This window comes from Microcebus murinus, chromosome 29, assembly GCF_040939455.1.
Source record: "Microcebus murinus isolate Inina chromosome 29, M.murinus_Inina_mat1.0, whole genome shotgun sequence".
NCBI classification, from domain to species: Eukaryota; Metazoa; Chordata; class Mammalia; order Primates; family Cheirogaleidae; genus Microcebus; species Microcebus murinus.
This window is the reverse complement of record NC_134132.1, coordinates 3438025-3458408: the sequence shown is the minus strand read 5'-3', so window position 1 is coordinate 3458408 and position 20384 is coordinate 3438025. Positions and strand designations below refer to the sequence as shown.

General features: G+C 36.9%; 1 protein-coding gene across 1 annotated transcript; it reads right to left on the bottom strand.

Annotated features, from left to right (window-relative positions):
• Positions 1–3276: 3276 nt before the first annotated feature.
• Positions 3277–19846, bottom strand: LOC105856578 (all-trans-retinol dehydrogenase [NAD(+)] ADH4). The gene is made up of 9 exons (XM_012738420.3): positions 19725–19846; positions 17723–17824; positions 16532–16673; positions 14987–15074; positions 10475–10706; positions 8238–8498; positions 6824–6959; positions 6195–6333; positions 3277–3706 (listed from the first exon to the last, which is right to left on the bottom strand). Exons 1-9 carry the CDS (start codon positions 19740–19742, stop codon positions 3682–3684), a joined length of 1143 nt encoding a protein of 380 aa, XP_012593874.3. The 5' UTR covers positions 19743–19846; the 3' UTR covers positions 3277–3681.
• Positions 19847–20384: the final 538 nt, after the last annotated feature.

The window sequence follows — 20384 nt, the reverse complement described above, 5'->3', positions numbered from 1 at the left end:
AAGTCCCAAAACAGTAAATATTGGCATGGATGTAGAGAGATAGGAACACTCCTACATTGCTGGTGGGACTGCAAACTAGCCTCTGTGGAAAGCAATATGGAGATACCTTAAAGCAATACAAGTGGATCTACCATTTGATCCAGCAATCCTATTACTGGGCATCTACCCCAAAGAACAAAAGTCACTCTATGAAAAAGACACCTGCACGCGAATGTTTATAGCAGCACAATCCACAATTGCAAAGATGTGGAAACAACCCAAGTGCCCATCGATACATGAGTGGATTAATAAAATGTGGTATATGTATACCATGGAGTACTATTCAGCTATAAGAAACAACAGTGATATAGCACCTCTTATATTTTCCTGGATAGAACTGGAACCCCTTCTATTAAGTGAAGTATCTCAAGAATGGAAAAATAAGCACCACATGTACTCACCAGCAAATTGGTATTAACTGATCAACACCTAAGTGGACATATAGGAATAACATTTATCAGGTGTCGGGCAGGTGGGGGCAGGGGATGAGTATATACATACATAATGAGTGCAATGCGCACCAACTGGGGGATGGACACGTTTGAAGCTCTGACTGGGGGGGGGCAAGGGCAATATACATAACCTTAACATTTGTACCCCCATAATATGCTGAAAAAAAAAAAAAAGAATGGGCTTCCCACTCAGTCATGCTTCTGCTTGTACCATCATCCATGGATTTATTAATATAAATGATATATAGACTCAGACTCTCTGATTAAAAAAATAAATATAGCAAAGGCATAAGCTTTTAATTATTCCATTATGCATGCAGGAGAAAAGGAAAGTGCTAATGACTTACTGTAAATTTGGCAAGAAAATTAAAATATTGCTTAGAAATACAGAAATGTCTATAATATTCTTACCAGGTCAAAACCTTATCAGTAAAACAATCAGAATTAGATTCCTTTTGGAGGTTATTTTCACGGGACAAGGCAACACTTTCTAAAGCCTTTGGAGTCATACAAGAACTTTTGGCTCAAATAACATTTTTATTAACAGAGAATGAATTTCTTTTTAATCAACAACAAGATGTTCTAGTAACAGTTAACGAATGTTCACACATCTCCATATGCTAAGGAGAACAAATTGATATTCTTGGGAATGTTTATAATTTAATACCTTATCAAATCAGGTTTTTTGAAGTAATTTATGATGTAGTATAGCTTTCTTAGACTCTTGGTTAATTGTAAAGATTTTCCTTTTTAAGGCCAGGTTCTGAAATTTTATTAGCTACATTTAAGCAGGCCTATAGAACAGAATTCTATTGGCAGAAATGGAGAAAGGAATAAAAAATTATTTAATCACAATAAAATAAGGAGGATATTGTTTTTCTTCTATATTACTAAATGCCATATTTACTTATAATTTCCTTCCCAAAGGACCTGGAAACTTCAGAGAAGACAAACTGTCTATCCTTGGGTTTAAAGTTATAGAATAAAAGTGATCTGGTTTAATAGCATTTCAGAGAGAAAATATTTAGGGATTTTATAAAGATCAATATTTGTTAACAATAGAACATGTCTGCCAAAGAATATATGAATACAAACTTTACTCATATCTTTCCACATAATATATTATTCAGACTGTATATGGAATATTGAGTTTAAGTTTTACCCAGAGATATTTAATTGGGAATAAAGAGAATCTTGTTGGGGGAAGAAGCATTACAGCTGTTTTCAACTATCAGAGGTACAGTGCTTACTCTGTGTCGCTGCAGAGAGCAGAACTAGGGAGGCAGATCTTAGCTTTAGCCATAAGGAAGAAATTGGACTGTGAAGGTGTTTAACCCAAAGTTGGCCAACCACCTGTTAGGAATATTATAAAAAGTGATTTCATTATTGAATTTGAAGCTGGAAAGCATCCATCTTTCTTCACCCAACTTTTTATTTTAAAAAGTTTCAAGATTTCAAAAATTGTAAAACAGGACAACAAACACCTCTGTATCCTTCACCTATATGTACCAATTAATGTTTTTGCCATGTTTACTTTCTTTCTCTCACACACTTTTTTTTTTTTTCGAGACAGGGTCTCACTCTGTTTCTTTAGGCTGGAATGCAGTGACATGATCACAGCTCACTGCAACCTCGAACTCCTGGACTCAGATGATCCTTCCACCTCAGTCTCCCAAGAAACTGAAACTACAGGTATGGCCAACACGCCCAGCTATTTATTTTCTTTTTATTTTTTGTAGAGGTAGAGGTCTCACTATGTTGCCCAGGCTGGTCTCAAACTTCTGGCCTCAGGCGATCTCTCCAGTCTTGGCCTTCCAAAGTGCTGGGATTACAGGTGTGAGCCGCAGTGCTCCGTATTTAATGAATCATTTGACAGTAAATTGCCAACCTCATGAAATCTACCTCTAACTTTTTTAGCAAGTATGTACTAAGAACAAGGACATTCTTCTACCTATTCCCAAACATCCCTAAGATAATGGTCAGCTTGCAGGTGAGAATCATAGTTCTCATAAGCCAGTGAGAAAACCTGTCTGTTTTCCCTGTAATACGGGATTCATTTAATGAGGTTAGTAAATTCTGTCTTGGCTACTTCAAAGGGTGCATTGCCGGAGGCCTGCTATCTGTACGGCTGTCAAAAGATAGGAAAATGGTTGCGCCTCTCAAGTAGCTTATGGTCCTCTGGAAAACGGGGAGTCAGATGAAATAATACGTGTGAAAATACTCTTTAAAACGTCAGCTGTGATACAAATGAAAGTTGCTCTCATTCTCTCTTTTTGAATTCTTCTTTTCAAGATAATAGGATCTGGGAGATGGAAAAACATTAAAAAAGAAACACCAGAGGGCGCTGTAGTAGTATTTTGAAACAATGACAGTGACAATGACAATGTTTGAAGAATTAGTGAAGAATTAGTGAATATATCTTACAACTGCATTTTTTCCCCATATCAGAGGACTACACTATGATTGAATTGCCTTACAAATTCAAGTATTGTGCACCCTATTAACTGGCATTCTTAAATATTTGTAAAGATGAAAAGGCAGTTATTTTATTGAGATACAGATTTGAGAGTATAGATGTTTTTTCTTTTTAAAATCTTCATTTACATAAATTCTGATATATTATTACTCGTGATTATAGTTGATAATGAAGCTAAGAGAAGAGAAATTAACACATGTTCAAAGGAGATTGTTTAGCAGCTTATTTTAAAAAGTAGTTTGTAGCTTATTGGAACACAGAAATTATGTAATAGCATTTTATATATAGATATATAAAATATATGTAGTCTTTTATCCAGTTAAAATCTTTTTATTGTGGAAAATTTTCAACATAGTACAATGAAACTCCATATATTCATCACCCAACCTAAATAATTATGAATTATGAACTACATGTGCCAATGTAGTTTTATTTATTATCTCTCATTCCCCACTTTCACCTTCCCAGAACTAGTTTTAAATAATTTTTAAACATCATATTCTATTCACAAACACTTCAGTTATCATAGTTATTCAACATAGGAAATAATATATTTTATGGTACAAATTTTATAATTTTAAAGCTATTTTATGTTATAATATTAACTACAAATATTTGTTTAAATTCATAGTTTTCCTTGTTTCCTCATATCAGGTAATCAATGAACCAGGTTCAGATTCAGTCAGATAGTGTTCCAAATCGCTCCTGGCATCGTCATAAGATCAGGACTGTTCGGATGCTGTTAATAGTAAAAACATTAACAAATATAATTTTCATGATAAATTTAACTAAAGCCCATGAATAATTTTGATTTTTTCATTTAAGGATCTGGTCTTCCTTTATAGACACCACTTTGTTAAACCTAATTTCTTTTATCTTGTCATCCTCTTCCATTCATGGCATTCATAATACTTTATACATCGTGCTAGTAAACCGGGGGGAAATTAGGACCCCTCACTCAACCTTGAGCAAGTCCTTCTTGCTCAATGGTGCTGTCAAGGAGAGTAGAGCACACCAAGTGAGGAGTGAGGTTTCAGTCTTGGAAAAGTCACTGCTCTTGGTTCTCCTATAGCCAAGGGCAAAGTTGGGCATCAAAGGAGAGGGTGGTTGATGTGTTGGGACGCTACTTTCTGAGAACCCAAATGTTCTTATTCCTGGGTAACTACAACACGGAGAAGCAAAAACCAGTTAAGCCTCAAAGACAGAGAATTTCTTATCTCAGACCTTACTGCTGGAGCTGGCATGAGCGGGGTGCCATACATAAATATCTTCTTCACCTAGGAACCAGAAGCTACACCTACCTGTGGAAGGAGAACCTTTGTGTCCTTTCCTCATCATGGGCAGGATCACTGTGTCCCATCTCCTTGCCCCCACTGCCTTGCTCGTACGCAGTTGGTATGGGAGGAGGACCTGCCCTCTCTTGTGTTTCCTGTATTGATACAGTGAGTACATCTGGGAAGGCCCCTACTCTGCCTTCCCTGTTGCCACCTTTCCATCTGTGTGGGCAGTCAGGTGGTTTTTCAGTGGACCAGAGAAGGAGTAGGAGGCCCCCCTCAGGTGTCTACCTATAGGCTGATGACCAGGGAAGCCTGCTGGGAGACTATCAGAGACTTGTCTACCTACTGTGCTTCCCTGAAAATAAAACCTACCCATAAAATAAGCCCTAGCAGGATTTCTAGGCATTTGTGCAATAGAAGCCCTACCCCGAAAATAAGACCTAGTGATGGGCATGGCTATGCAGCGTATCTGCACAAGCCATGCATTTCATCGCAGACGACCAGCCCTTCTCATCTGCCCCCTAGTGACAGCTACTATCCCAGAGGTGACCGGAAAGGTGCAGGCAGCTCCACCAACAAGGTCGGCTCCCGGCCAGCCTGTGTGTGCTGCAAGCTGAGGCTTTGAGGGGAAAATAACACATCCCTTGAAAATAAGCCCTAGGGTGTCTTCTTGAGGAAAAATAAATATAAGACCCTGTCTTATTTTTGGGGAAACACGGTACTACTACTACTAATGCAACATGCTCTATCTGGCTGCTACTTAGCATTCCTTGTGGGTATATTCATGACTGAGAACTCTAAGGGAAAGGGGTTATGGTAGAAGATACTAGTACAACGGTCTAAGACCCCTAATTCCAGTGCAACTTATAAATTGAGGAATATTCCTTACGGGGATGTTGAGGTTGCGCAAAATATTGCAGGCCTTGTACAGTACATTTACATAGTGTAGCTTAAGAAATAATGCTAATCTTTTATTTTACTTTTATTGATCTTCTTTTTGATATCTGGCAGCTAATATGTTTGTAAATCGTGGAGTTCATGTCAGTGGGAAGATTTTCTCAGGGTTCTATTCTATAAAGTAGCCTACGTCCTCACACCAGGAACCTATTTTCCTCTGCAACATTTATTCTCTGCTTTAAACTCCTATTGTTTTCATTTTACTTTAGGTTTTTTTTCCATCTCTTTTGTTATGTCTTATCTTTGAGTTTGTACTTTGTCCTGAATTTTTTCTGTGTAACATAGTTCCTGTTGTTTTTGGCCTTTGATTCTATTGCTCCAGGCTGTGCTTAAACATTTTACCTAAAATCATTGAACTTGGTGTTACCAATTCCCAAACCCATAGGGATCCCCCAGTTGGGGCATTTCTATAAATTAGTTCCTAGGATCCACGGCAAGGGAATATAATATAGCTAAAACAGTGGATCAGAAGGTATCTCATTGGAGCCCCTTGACAAAGCAAGAGAACGAGAGAGTTGGGGCATCCTTTACTCAGTACTTGCCACTCACTGCTCACATCTCTATAGTGTTCACCCATCTCTTTTCATGAGGGGGCTGGAGTGGGTTGTTTGTTCTGCAGTTTGACTCCGTGTCAAACTGCAGAACATGATGACTCCAGACTCAGGAGCACATTGTTCCAGAAGGATCTAAAATCATGCTATATAGAAACCTCCCTTTCTAGGGAGCAGCCCTACCTAAGTTAACTGTTTGTGAAAGGGAAACTACGTGTCCATTTATACCACTGCTTTATGTTGTAACAGTGTATAGCAGTGTACATTATTGAAAAGGAAGCTTTTCTTTTTTGTAAATGGTGACTCTTTAATCTTTTAAGCATATCTAGTATCTCTGATGTGGGAAGCGTCAGAAAAAACAAGCTGGTTAGTTCTTAACATCAAATAAAAATAGAATCATGAAGGATTTATACACTGTTCCACTATCTGTTTGCTAATTTACCTTTTTCCTTGGTTCATTAGGTCGTATGCCTCATTGATTTTGTCTAAAGGCAGGGTGTGGGTTACCAATGCATCGAGATCAAATTTCTTATTCTTGTAGTCAGTTGCCAGCTTTGGAATAGAATCTACACTTTTCCAACCTGTAATTTGGCCAAAATGCGAAATAAAAAAAGACATAGTGGTTGACATGAAGAAGTAGTTTCGTCAGTGTTTGGTGAAGGAATGAAATTGTTATGTTAGATTTGGGTTTCTCCAAATAGGTTGAACTCCCTCAATCTTTAATTTTCTGTACTTATATTTATTTTAAAAAATCTTGTTTATAAGAAAAATTCAAGATTATTTTCCCTTCTAGATAATGAATTATCTCAATTAGGTCAAAGTTTACCTTTTGTGTTCTTCTATGTTGGTTTATTAACTGCAAATTGAATAATAATTTGCTAATTGCAGTATGTTTCTATATAACCTCCATTTACTTTCAAATAATTAATAGCATAGTTTTGTTTAGTCTTTATGTTCTAGGCACTCAATATTTAAACAAATTATTTTACTTCCTGTTCAATAATCTTCACTCTAAGAATTTCAGTACTACTATGAAGAAAATTATAAACTATGAAGAAAAAATCAACTGACCACCAAAGAATGTTGAATTTATAGTGCGGCCCATTATGAGGTCCACTGGAGAAATAGTCAAGTCATTGTCATCAGCGGCTACTCCAATGAGAGTGCATGTTCCCCAGCCTATTGTTGTACAGTCCAGGGCTGCTCTCTGCAAGACCAAAACATGAAAGACTATTTGAGTTAGTAGAAAAGTAGAATATGCACTCCAATGTGGGTTAGTACAATGCTTTAGGAAACATGTATCCAACTCTGCATGTAAGATAATGGAATTCAAGCTAATGGCATCATAGTGCCATTGTAGATGGAGCCTTGAGGCTCCAGGGTTCCATTACAGATAGAATGTTCAATACGATTTTGAGCTCCGTTAAAAAAGATGTTGAAAAGAAACAGAACGTATTATTTTACCCTCTATAATACCATAGTTAGGTTGAATTTAGAATGTATCGTAGTGTATATTATGAGAAGCACATATATGGAATTAGGAAAGATCTATAAAAGACATTATAAACTTTAATCAGCAAGTTTTAGATGACTTACCATGGACATATACTAAAATATTTGCAATTCTAGTAGCCTAGGTTGCAGGGTCAATTAAAAAAGCAGGGTCTGGGCCGGGCATCGTGGCTCACGCCTGTAATCCTAGCACTTGGGAGGCCGAGGCTACTGATATTAAAGATTGATATTCATGTACATAGCTTGAGCCTGGGATAAATCAGTTTGCCTTGATCAAAAGGATTGTACCTACTGAAGAATTATGTGTTTTTCGCTTCTAGAAAGGAGAAGGAAATTAGCTAGGATACCTTGTGATTTTGGGGGGAGCCCCAAAAGCTTTGATCATTGTATCCCACGATTTTTTCACATGAGATCATTGTATTTTACAACATGGCAAAGAGGATAAAAAGCAAGTGCTGGGGTTTAGTCGCCGCCACCTTGACACCAGAGTGCTGGTGGTCCGCTGGCCTCCCCACTTTCTTAACTATTGTTTCTCTGTCTTGTCTTTGTTTTTCTCATCTCTTGCAACACAGTCTGCCAGGGGAGCCTATCTTTGTTGGGGACGTTGTGAACCCCCGATACTCCAGGCTAATAATATGAGCTTTTTAAAGGGATCTTCAAAGAAAAATGAACATTTGCAAATGATCTTCCAATGATGCTGGTATGGCTGCTTATCTTATCATAAGAGAAGAGTGAACTCGCAGAGATGATCCTGGCCTGGGAGGGCCCTGTCAGTGGGCGCTGAAGGAAACGTAGTGTAGCTGAGGGAGTGGGAAAGGATCTGTAGCTGACAGCTCTGCTTCCTTGTTACTACTTTTGAAAATATGAAGAAGGAGTGATTACAGCTACTGTAAGAAACATAATGTATTCTCCTCTGATATTTAATGGACAAATAATAAATTGAAAAGAAGATCCACGGAAAAAGTGTACATACCATGACTTCAGATCCACCTACACAAGCAATGGAAAAGTCCACACCTCCTCCGGTCAGTTCAGCGATGACCTGCTGGATGGGTTTATTTTGGTCTCTAGGATTGAGGCATTCAGTGGCTCCCAGGGCTTTGGCCTTTGGAAACTTCTCACTGTTGATGTCAATAGCTATGATTCTGGAAGCTCCTGCCATTTTACAACCAATTATGGCAGAAAGACCCGCACATCCTAGGCCAAAGACAGCACAAGTAGAACCAGGGGTGACCTGCAGGCAGGAAAATCATAAAGTAACTTTGAAAGCAGCTCTTTACACTTTTATTTTTCCTTCAAGGGGGAGGGTGAGGTGAGTGAGTGTAGGTAGGAACACAAGACTGCCTGTTATAGGACTGTATGATGTAGTCAGGGGAGGAAATCTGCCAGTGTGCAAGTGGACTTGTTACCATCTAGATTTGGAGAATCATTTAAGGGGCATTAAGATTATCTGCTCATCAGCAATAAACCCAAGTGAAAATAATTCTCTTATTTTTCCCTTCATTGTTATCAGAACAAAATTTGAAAAACCACTCATTCTAAAGGATTTATGATTTTCCCTTTTAAATTGTATGACAAATTATTTAACATTTGTATTTCTAATAGACCTTATTTAGTTGTATTAATGTTAAGGCGACTTACTTGATCATTCTAAATCATCAAATTGTTGAAATGGAATCAAGTCCAAATTTCCTTGCATATCACTAAAGGATTTTTATTGTCTGACCTTTGTTTACTTTCCAACTTCATCTCCATGATGTTCCCGGTGTAACAGCCACAACAAATTGTTGCACTTTCCTCTCCTCATGGCTTAGCTCATGCTTTTCCCTAACCTGATGATTTCACCTTATGTTCTTTAATTAAAATATAGACCTATACTCATAGGCCTGACTTCAAGGACATTCTATAAAACTTTTCTTGATTATTCAGTCAGAAATCAGTACTTTCCTTTTGCTTTTCCTATGTCATACAATTTATAACCTGCCTTGATTGATTGTGTGTGTTTCTTTAAAGGGCTGTAAGTTTTGTGAAGGCAGAGACTTTTTATCTTCCACATTGTTATCAAGGAGCTTCTCTATGTTGAGTCTCTAAGAAATATTTGTCACATTGAATTAAATGGAAAGGATATACAAGATGGTGAGAAAAAATGCTATAACTGGAATATGTTATTCTACAGAGTAGTATGGTGGTAGAAAAAGACTACACAGAGAGATACTTAATATTTTCTAATGAGGATGAGAAACTGTTAGGAGTAAAGCATAAACAAAAGGAAAAGAGAAAATCTGCCCAAGAGAATTGTTACTACATTCTAAATTGGAAACAAAATTATTAAGGAACAGAGAGGATGCACATTTTTTACTTCAATTTATGCATAATATTACTCATGCATACCCCACTTTTGCTATATAGGGGAAATAAAATATATATGTTGCAAATATTAAGAATATTGTTTTTATTAATTAAAAATAATTTTTTTAAAAAAAGAAAGCTGTTGGAGAATCTCTACTTTTAATGTCCCTTAAAGGACTGGAGTAGTAGAAGAGGACAGACTGCATGGAGTCCAGGAGAGGAGGCCCGAAGAGCGACTTTCCCTGGGTCTTCAATGCGTCTAGTCTTGCAGAGAAGAAGCTGTGATGGCCAGGTTGACATTGGCTGTTCACCCAGCTACCAGGACCCTTTGTCTGACAGCTTTCAGATTATAGTGTGGTTTCCCATACAGTTTTAATTGTTTTACTAATGAATGATTGAATGCATGAATACATTTTTAGGAGGAAATAATATGCTGGTAGCAAAAAGTAATGTTTCTTTTTGCATGGCAGATAAAATTCTCAATGAAGAGTCCCACCTTGATATCTTGGCTACTTGATCAGCCTTTTGTTTTGGTGAGGCTGACTTTGTTTCCTTGATACTGAACAACTCTAGGTAACCTGATAAAAGAAAAGGACTTTCTGAATTACAAAACTGAGGACCAGTCCTCACCATGATATTTTAAGGGCTTCCTATGCACCTGGCTTTATCCATTCATTCGTATATGCTAGCTATTGGGCCAGATGTCCTATATATGTAATATGATTTAATATTCCCATAAATATTCATAATGGATATTATTCTAGAGTGGTCAAGTTAGTTTAAAGGTAATTAACTTTAGTTCTTTTATATCACACTACCTCCTAGTAACTTCTGTTTTACATACCTGTCTTAACCACTTACCTTGGCATTGTTGATTGCAGCCCCATAGCCAGATGGAAACCCGCATCCAAGCAGACAAACTCTCTCTAAATTTGCATCATCATAGATTTTGGCAAGATTAATGTCTGACACCACAGTATACTGAGAGAACCCGCTGACTCCCAGGAAGTGGTAAACTGGTTTTCCTTTGCAGGTAAATCTGCTGGTTTTGTCTGCCATGAGTTCTTGATCAGTAACAACATTTTTGCCTGTTCTAGAATATTTAAAAAGAGGGAGATATAAAGGAGGAGAAAGTAAATGAAACGCTGATCACTTTCCTACAAAATATGTTGAATATTATATATTTGTCATAACAATTTTATAAGATGGAAAAATTGAGAAAATGATTTAAGACTTTTTACATATATAGTCCGTTGGAAGTATTTTAACAATAATAACAACAAACAAAAGTTTTTACGAAATGCTTTCATGTACCAGAAACACTTTTAAGGGGTTTATATGTATTAACTTTTAAAAAATTTTTATTATGGAAAATCTAAACATGTATAAAAGTAGAAGAAATAGTATAACGAACCCTCATGCACCCATCTCCAAGCTCAGTAACTATTAACTCATGGCCAATCTAGTTTTGTCTAGTACTCCTCCAGAAACTACCCTGTCTCTTGCATTGGAATATTTTGAAGCAAATCCCAGTCATCACAAATTCATCTGTAAATATTTCACTAGCTATCTCTAAAAGATTCTTTTAGTTCCACGTATTGTTTCGGCTGAGATGTCTCTTTATATATATATATATATATATATATATATATATATATATATATATATATATATATATATGTTTTTGTTGTTGTTGTTTGTTTTTTTTATGTCAGCATATTATGGGGCTACAAATTAGGTTATGTCTGTTTAGGTTATGTCTGTTGCCTTTTCCCCCTTTCCCCCCTGCCCTGAGTCTGAGCTCCAAGCATGTCCATCCCCCAGACGGTGCGCATCACACTCATTATGTATGTATACAGCCATCCCCTCCTCCCCTCCTGTCTGCCCGACACCCGATAAATGTTATTCCTATATGTCCACTTAGGTGTTGATCAGTTAATACCGATTTGCTGGTGAGTGCATGTGGGGCTTATTTTTCCATTCTTGAGATACATCACTTAGTAGAATGGGTTCCAGCTCTATACAGGAAAATACAAGAGGTGCTAGTTCACCATTGTTTCTTATAGCTGAGTAGTACTCCATGGTATACATATACCACATTTTATTAATCCACTCATGTATTGATGGGTACTTGGGTTGTTTCCACATCTTTGCAATTCTAAATTGTGCTGCTATAAACATTTGAGTGCAGATGTCTTTATTATAGAGTGTCTTTTGTCCTTTCGGGTATATGCCTAGTAATGGGATTGCTGGATCAAATGTAGATCCACTTGTATCACTCTAAGGTATCTCCATATTGCTCTCCACAGAGGTGCACTAGTTTACAGTCCTACCAGCAATGTAGGAGTGTTCCTATCTCTCCTCATCCACACCAACATTTATTGTTTTGGGACTTTCTGATAAAGGCCATTCTCACTGGAGATAAGTGATATCTCATGGTTTTGATTTGCATTTCCCTGATTGAGCATTTTTTCATATGTTGTTGGCCATTATTCTGTCTTCTTCTTCTTCTTTTTTTTTTTTTTTTTTTTTTTTTTTTTGAGACAGAGTCTCACTGTTGCCTGGGCTAGAGTGCTGGGCATCAGCCTGGTTTACTGCAACCTCAAACTCCTGGGCTCAAGCAATCCTTCTGCTTCAGCCTCCTGAGTAGCTGGGACTACAGCCATGTGCCACCATGCCCAGCTCATATATATATATATATATATTTTTAGTTGTCCAGCTAATTTCTTTCTAATTTTTTAGTAGAGATGGGGTCTCGCTCTTGCTCGAGCTTGTCTCTAACTCCTGAGCTCAAACAATCCACCCTCCTTGGCCTCCCAGAGTGCTAGGATTCCAGGTGTGAGCCACCACGCCTGGCCTATTCTGTCTTCTTTTGAAAAGTCTCTGTTCATGTTCTTTGCCCACTTTTTGATATGTTTGTCTGATTTTTTTCTTGCTGATTTTCCTGAGTTCTAAATAGATTCTAGTTATCAGCCCTTTATAGATGTGTAGCTTGCGAAAATTTTCTCCCATTCTGGAGGTTGTCTGTTTGCTCTCATGACAGTTTCTTTGGCTGTGCTTTTTAATTTGATCAGGTCCCATTTGTTTATTTTTGTTGTTGCTGTGATTGCCTTTGGGGTCTTCTTCATAAATTCTTTGTCTAGGCCAATGTCTAGAAGAGGATTCCCAACATTTTCCTCTAGAGTTCTAATAGTTTCACACCTTAGGTTTAAGTCTGTTAGCCAGCAATTTTAGTGAGAGGTGAAAGGTGTGGATCCTGTTTTAGTCTTCTACATGTGGCTATCCAGTTTTCCCAGCACCATTTATTGAATAGGGATTCTTTTCCCCAGTGTATGTTTTTGTCTGCTTTGTCAAAGATTAGATGGCTATATGAGGATGATTTTATATCTGGGTTCTCAGTTCTGTTCCACTGGTCAATGTCCCTGTTCTTGTGCCAGTACCAAGGTATTTTAAATACTATAGCCTTATAGTATAGTTTGAAGTCTGGTAAATTGATACCTCCCATTTTGTTTTTATTGCCTATGATTGCTTTTGCTATACAGGGTCTTCTTTGGTTCCATATGAAGTGTAAAATTATTTTTTCTATATCTGTGAAAAACGATGATGGTATTTTAATAGGGATTGCATTGACTCTGTAGATCACTTTGGGTAGTACAGACAGTTTAACAATGTTGATTCTGCTTACCCACGAGCATGGTATGGACTTCCACCTGTTTACATCCTCTGCTATTTCCTTTTTCAGTGTTTCATAGTTCTCCTTGTAGAGGTCTTTTACCTCCTTAGTTAAATATATTCCTAGGTACTTTATTTTTTTTTGTTGCTATTTTGAAGGGAATTGAGTCTTTGATTTGGTTCTCAGTTTGACTGTTATTGGCATATATGAATGCCTCTGATTTGTGTGTATTGATTTTGTATCCTGAGACTTTACTGAATTCATTTATCAATTCAAGGAGTCTCCTGGTTGAATCCTTGGGGTTTTCTAGATATAATATCATATCATCAGCAAAGAATGAGAGTTTGATATCTTCTGCCCCTATTTGGATGCCCTTAATTTTGCTCTCTTGTCTGATTGCTATAGCAAGGACTTCCAGCACTATGTTGAATAAAGTAGAGATAGTGGGCAACCTTGCCTGGTTCCAGTTCTAAGTCAGAGTGCTTACAATTTTTCCCCATTCAAGTCTGATATTGGCTGTGGTTTGTCATATATGGCTTGTATCATTTTTAGGTAAGCCCAGTCTATGATGGCTGATATGTCTCTTAAATGTCTTTTAATTCATGCAGTCCTTCCTCTCCTCCCTTGTTTCTTTGCAATTTATTTGTTGAAGAAACTGAGTCATTTGTCTTGTAGAGTTTCCCTCATTTCCTCATTCTGGATTTTGCTGATTACATTCCTATAATCTAGTTTAACATATTTCTTCCTCTGTCCCTGTATTTTCTCTTAAATTAGTATTTTTGGATTTAAACACTTGATCTGATTTAGGTTTTATTTTTTTTGTGGAAGGACATAATATTTGATTATCTCTCTTCATAATAGAGAATTTATGTCCATGGTTTAAATCCATTATTTCATTAAAGGTTAGCAATAAAGTCCATTCTTTAAATATCTACAACAATTCTGTAAAGAAGGCATTATTATTGTCCCCATTTTAGAGATGAAAAACAGGGGCACAGTAATAGTTAAGAGTAGTAGAGTTTTAGTTTCTTAAGTAACTACTTTCAATTAGCGTTAAGGACAGAGGATCTTTCCATATAGTCCCAGTTAAGTAAAAACAATGTGATGAAGATTTTAGATTCTAGAGCCATCCTGCTTAGGTTAGAAACCTGGCTCCAAGACTCATATCTGTGTGGCCTTGGAGTAAATTGCTTTGATGTGTCCCAGTGCATCCCTCTCTCATTCTTGTAGAAGTAGCTACTATTCTGAATTTAGTGTTTATTATTCCAGAGATGTATTCATGCTTTTACTACATACACATGTAACCATAAACAATGTATAGTATTTTTTTCATATATGACACCTTATAAATATATCCTTCAGCAACTTGCTTCTTTCTCTTAAAAGTATGTGTGTGAGATTATTCTATGTTAATACATATAGTTCAAGTTTAGCCATTTTCCTGTGTTATTACATAGCACTATTTTAATCCATTGTCTTATTGGTGGAGATTCATGCTGTTTTTAATTGCTTTCTATAATAAACAGTGTTGCAATGAACATTCTAGCATGTGTGCATTTACAACAATGTGTTGTACACAACTAGGCGTAGAATTGGTGGGTAGAATATTTGTACCTCTTCAACTCCATTTAGATATTGCAATGTGCTGCCCAAAATATTTGTATGAATTGATCCTCTTACTAACAGTGTATAGAGCTTACCTGAGTTTTTCACAAATATTTGTGAGGGGACTCAGACAAAACTTGCATTTTCTACATTGAGGTGCACAAAATGGAATTACTTTGTCACCTAGAAAGAAAGGGCATATATTCAATGGTGCCTAAGAAGTTTCTTATGATTTCTGCCTGATGAATCAGTAGAAAACACCATTTGTTTATATTATGTATTTTATATTCAGCAGAAAGAATAGATGACTAAAGTGTTTCACTACTTTACAAGAATGCAGATTTGTCTAAGTATTGCATATGTTGTCTTTTTAAAAAAATTACTCTGCTGGTCAGTCAAGAAACAAATCTATATTGATATCATCAGATGTGGAGTCCTGTCTGAGTCTCTGCTGTCATTAAACTCTCTGCATTATGACTGTTGTTTACGACATTTCCAAACACCCTGTACAAAACAGAACATCCTTCTGTAATAAGAGAGGTGAATAATAATAGGCAAGTTTATAAGGAGCAAACTTTATATCACTGCCATGTTTCACTGTTTACATTTACTCTCAAATTCTACATCTTCCCACTTTTTACTCAGTTCTTATTTAATGATAGCTTATGTCCTTTGATGACCACGGTCTAATGATAATTCACATTGGATCAACATTTGGTATGTGCCAGGCACCATTCTAACCGCTTAGTGTATTATCTCAATTCTCAGAACAGCCCTCTGAAATGGGCACTAGTATTATCTGCACTTTAGAAAACAGAAATCTGAGCTGAATCACAGGAAAGTGACATAACTGGCCAATGCCACATAGCCAGCAAGTGGCAGAATTGAGAGTAAAGAGGGATTACATTGGTCAGACTCCTTTATGGACGCCAAATTTGGGATGCAATTTGTTTGTATAATCTTTCTGGGGTGAAAAGATACTATTAATAATATACCTCTAAGTTTGAAGCATTATTACTAAAAGAGAATAGAGTGATATGGTTCATCCTATCTGACAAGTAAGGATCACACAGCCCATATTCCAGTATTTCGTGAAACTGGTATCCAATGTGGAGTAAATAATTTCAGCTATTGGTGTGTTTAAGTATTATTATATCATAAAGTTCAAAAAGACACCTAAGCTAACATTGACATATGTATAATATTTCTCACTTAAGCTACCTAGAAGTCCTTATTCCTTGTACAATATTAAAAGAGTTTTCTCTTTTATGTAGAAGTTGTTAAGAAATGTCATTCATTTAACATGGAAGTTTAGGATATGTAGAAGTTGTTAAGAAATGTCATTCATTTGACATGGAAGTTCAGTTTAGGATAACCTTGTAACTATCTTCATAAGTCATTTTTCTCAGTGTTATCTGTAAATAAAGTGACTATATTTCCCAGATTTTATTAGAGACTTTCTATTTCAAATACTTGGTACTATAGTTAGACCATGATAGGTTGTGTGTCTCAGTTTAACTTTGGAAAATATGGTCCCCTGTGTAAATCTGTGTGAATTACAGCATGCAAAGCCAGGATTCTACCAAGAATTATCCCCCAAATATCCTACATTTTCATTTCATCAGAATAAAATAAAATACCTGGTTTGAAGTTGATCACTCCTGGCCCAACACTTTCCACAATTCCTGCACTCTCATGGCCAAGGATCACTGGGAGAGGAGCGCCCTTAAATGCGGGGTCAATGGAAAGGGCATCAGTATGGCACAGGGCAGTGGCGACAATCTACAGAAAGCAATAGCAGATTTGAGTTGTGTTTCTGCAGCTATATTATTGGGTTGAATGTTACCTATCATTTTAGGCCTAATGTCATTTTGAAACTAAGACCTCAATAAAAGAATTACATTTTGAAAAATATTCATATTAGGTTAGATTATTTTACTTTATAATTCACAGTGCACCCTTTCGTTTCTATCTTTCAATGTTGTCAGAAAATCATAAAAAAAGAGGTATAGGATTGGCAATTATTGTTTTCAGGAAAGAAAAAAAAATCAAAAGTAACAGGAAAAAGTTAAAGTCTATTAGGCAGAGGAAGTGGATGGAGCACAGATTTCTAGGGCTTGTTCAAATTTTGTTGAAATGAAATTGAGGTAATATACCTCTTATAGTTAAAAGAGGGACATCAAATAAAGAATTGTGTAAATTAATAACCAATGTGTCCCTATATTCTTCTTCTGCAAGATTCTGCTCATGAGGATGTGCTGCTCATTCTCATGTATAAATCCTTAGTGTGGTGGTCCCGAGGAAAAACATAAGCCTGGCCAACTCTGGGAGAGATGCGGAAATTGTCCAAAGTTGCGTCTTTGATATTGCTGTGTCCAATATGGTCTCTTCTCCCTGATGAGCCCCTCCTGTCCCTTCCTCTGGGAGCCAGGACACTTATGCTGCTCAGGGCAGCATGGCATGTCCCTCTCCCTCGTTTCAGACTCAATTCTCTATCTTCCCTTTAATCACTCTTTCCAATAAGCAGCAATTGGAAACGAAAAGAAAACCTAACTAATTCCAATCCAAAGTGAATTCCTTTGATCCTTAGGGTAGATGATTAATATTGAGATATTTCAGTTAAATTTTAAGCACATTATTAAAAATTACCAGAACAATTAATAATTTGTTCTTTTTTGGAATGGTGCCTGTTTTTATCTGAGCCTAAAATGCAGCTCTTCTACACTGGAAACTCCAAGGTCCTTCAGACATACCCCTTGGGACGGACCCGACAGAAACCAAGTCTGCACGCAGGGCCCTGTCCCTGCTGCAGGAGGAAAGTGCCCACTGACCTGAATGCGAACCTCGTGAGCCTTGGGGGGAGCCACCTCCACCTCTTCAATGCACAGGGGCTTGCCTGCTTCCCAGGCGACGGCTGCCTTGCACCTTATAACCTGCAGGAGAAAAAGAAAGAAAGCAAGCAAAGGAAAAGAAGGAAGGAAGGAAGGAAAGAAAAGAAAAAAGAACAGAAATGAGAAAAGGAAGGAAGGAAGCAAAAAGAAAGAAGAAAAAGAACGAAAGAAAGAAAGAAAGAGAGAGAGAAAGAAAGAAGGGAAGGAAGGAAGGAAGGAAGGAAGGAAGGAAGGAAGGAAGGAAGGAAGGAAGGAAGGAAGGAAGGAAGGAAGGAAGGAAGGAAGGAAAAGAATTGATGGGGAGGGCGGGGAAAAGAGAGGATATCATGTAAAAAAATTAGAATATATTGATACCATAATTTCATGACAAAGAATTAAGGCATTTGTGGCTTGATTTAATATATAATTATATTATTTTAAAGACCAAGGATCTTAATTGAAAATGAGAAGTTAAATTCTACATTACAGTCATTACACTTTTGACTTTTTCTTTTTGAGATAGAGTCTCGCTCTGTTTCACAGTGGCATCATCATAGTGGACTGCAACCTCAAATTCCTGGGCTCAAGCGGTTCTGTTGCCTCAATCTTGCCTGAGCAGCTGGAACTGTAGGCACACGCCACTATGCCCAGCTAACTTTTCTATTTTTTTGTAGAGAGGGCATCTCCCTCTTGCTCAGGCTGGTCTTGAACTCCTGGCCTCAAGTGATCTTTCTGCCTCAGCCTTCCAGAGTGTTAAGACTATGGGCATGAGCCACTGTGCCTGGCCAACACTTTTATTTTTGAAAAGAACAAGTGCATTAAGGTTTACCTTAATATAATGCCTTGATTTTTAAGGATATATGTAAAGGGTTTGAGCAGGGTAGAGGGCCAATATGTATCTATTGACTGAACCGTTTGTAATCAGCTCTGAATTATGTGAGTCGGGTAATTGCTAGAGAATAGATGTGTTTTATATCTTTGCTACTCAAAGTGTGGTGCTTAGACTAGCAGTTATTCACATCATCTGAGAACCCTTCGGGCTGAAAGCCTTGTCCCAGATCCACTGCACCAAAACCTGCATTTGAACACGATCCCCAGGTGACTCATTAAAAATGTGAGGAGTGAGATTATATAATTACTAAATCTATCAGTAGAATATAAATTAAATAAAAATTTAGTTTATTTGCAAGAAGTTGGGCAAAAATGCATGGAATAAAATTAAGCACTTAAGAATCTATAATCCCTAGTTTAATATTTTTTTCTAGCCTAAAACTATATTTTTTGTTTTCAAATATATATAACATCGAAAAAAATTAGAAAGAAGCAAATTAATAATTTTCCATTCTAATGCTACTATTTTTACTTTTGGTCAGATTTTCTCCAAGTCTTTGACCACATGAATACATATTTTATGTTAGTTGTTATATAATTTTGAATTGTTTTTAAATATCATTTACCTTATTACAAATAAAATATATATTAGTTACAGGAAGTTTCAAAATGCCAAAGCCTCCCACGTTTTGTAAGAAAAAAAACAAATAAAATTCATCTGTGATTTTATCACCATTTTGTGGTTTTGATGCAAATCCTTTGAGTATTACCATATGAGATCCTACTGTATGTAATCTTTTTTCTACTTTATTAATATACTACGAAAAATTTCCATACTCTCCAACATTATTTCTAACAAATGCACATTCTATTTTGTGGTTATATCGCAGTTACTTAAATCACTATTTTGCCATTTAAATAATATGTAATTGAACACTCTTGTAGGAAGCATTTGAGAAAATCCACAGGTTTTTCCTTAGGGTGAATTCTTGGCATGGGGTCCACACATATGGTGTTGATCAACCTTAACTGGCTGCTTTCTGAGAGTAATCCCTAAAGGAAGCTGCTCCTATCAACCATACAAAGACACAAAAAAATGTGAACTGAACAAAGATAGAGCTGATTCACTCACTTTGCCTTTGGTGCCCATGTTCCTTTGGGAAGCGTGCACAGAAGGCTCCACTTCCACCCAGGCTGCTCCTGGTCCTGTCCTGAGCTGTCTTTGAATAAATACCGGTCCCGCTGGGTCATTCTCCAATCACTTTTTCTCCTGTCTTGTTGCTCTGCCTACCGCTTACCCTGTCATTGGTGCTATCAGATTTCAGCTGCGAAGCCCTTTGCTCCCAGTGAGCTCCAAGATATTTTTATTCTTTTTTTCTTTTATTGCAAAATATGAAATAATAAAGGACATTAAACATATAAGGATGGATTAACAAATAATTATAAAGTAAAGGGCACTTCCATTGCTCCACATCCCCCTTTTTAACCTGACCCATCTTTCTTCTTCACAACCATGATAATCATGTCCTTGCATATTTCATGGGTTTACTACCTAATTATGCTTCTTTATCCAATAGTTTAGGTTTCGCTATTAAAAGCTTTCTCTACATGGAATCCCCATAGTGTATGTATTCTTTCATGTCTATTTTCCTCCTCTCCCCTCATCTTTGTGAGATTCATTCACATCACCTGTAGATGTAGCTTGTTTATTTTCATTACCTAGAATATTCCACTGTATGAATTGGCCATCAGTTATTCATCCATTTTCATTTCTGCTTTTCTTTTTGCTTAC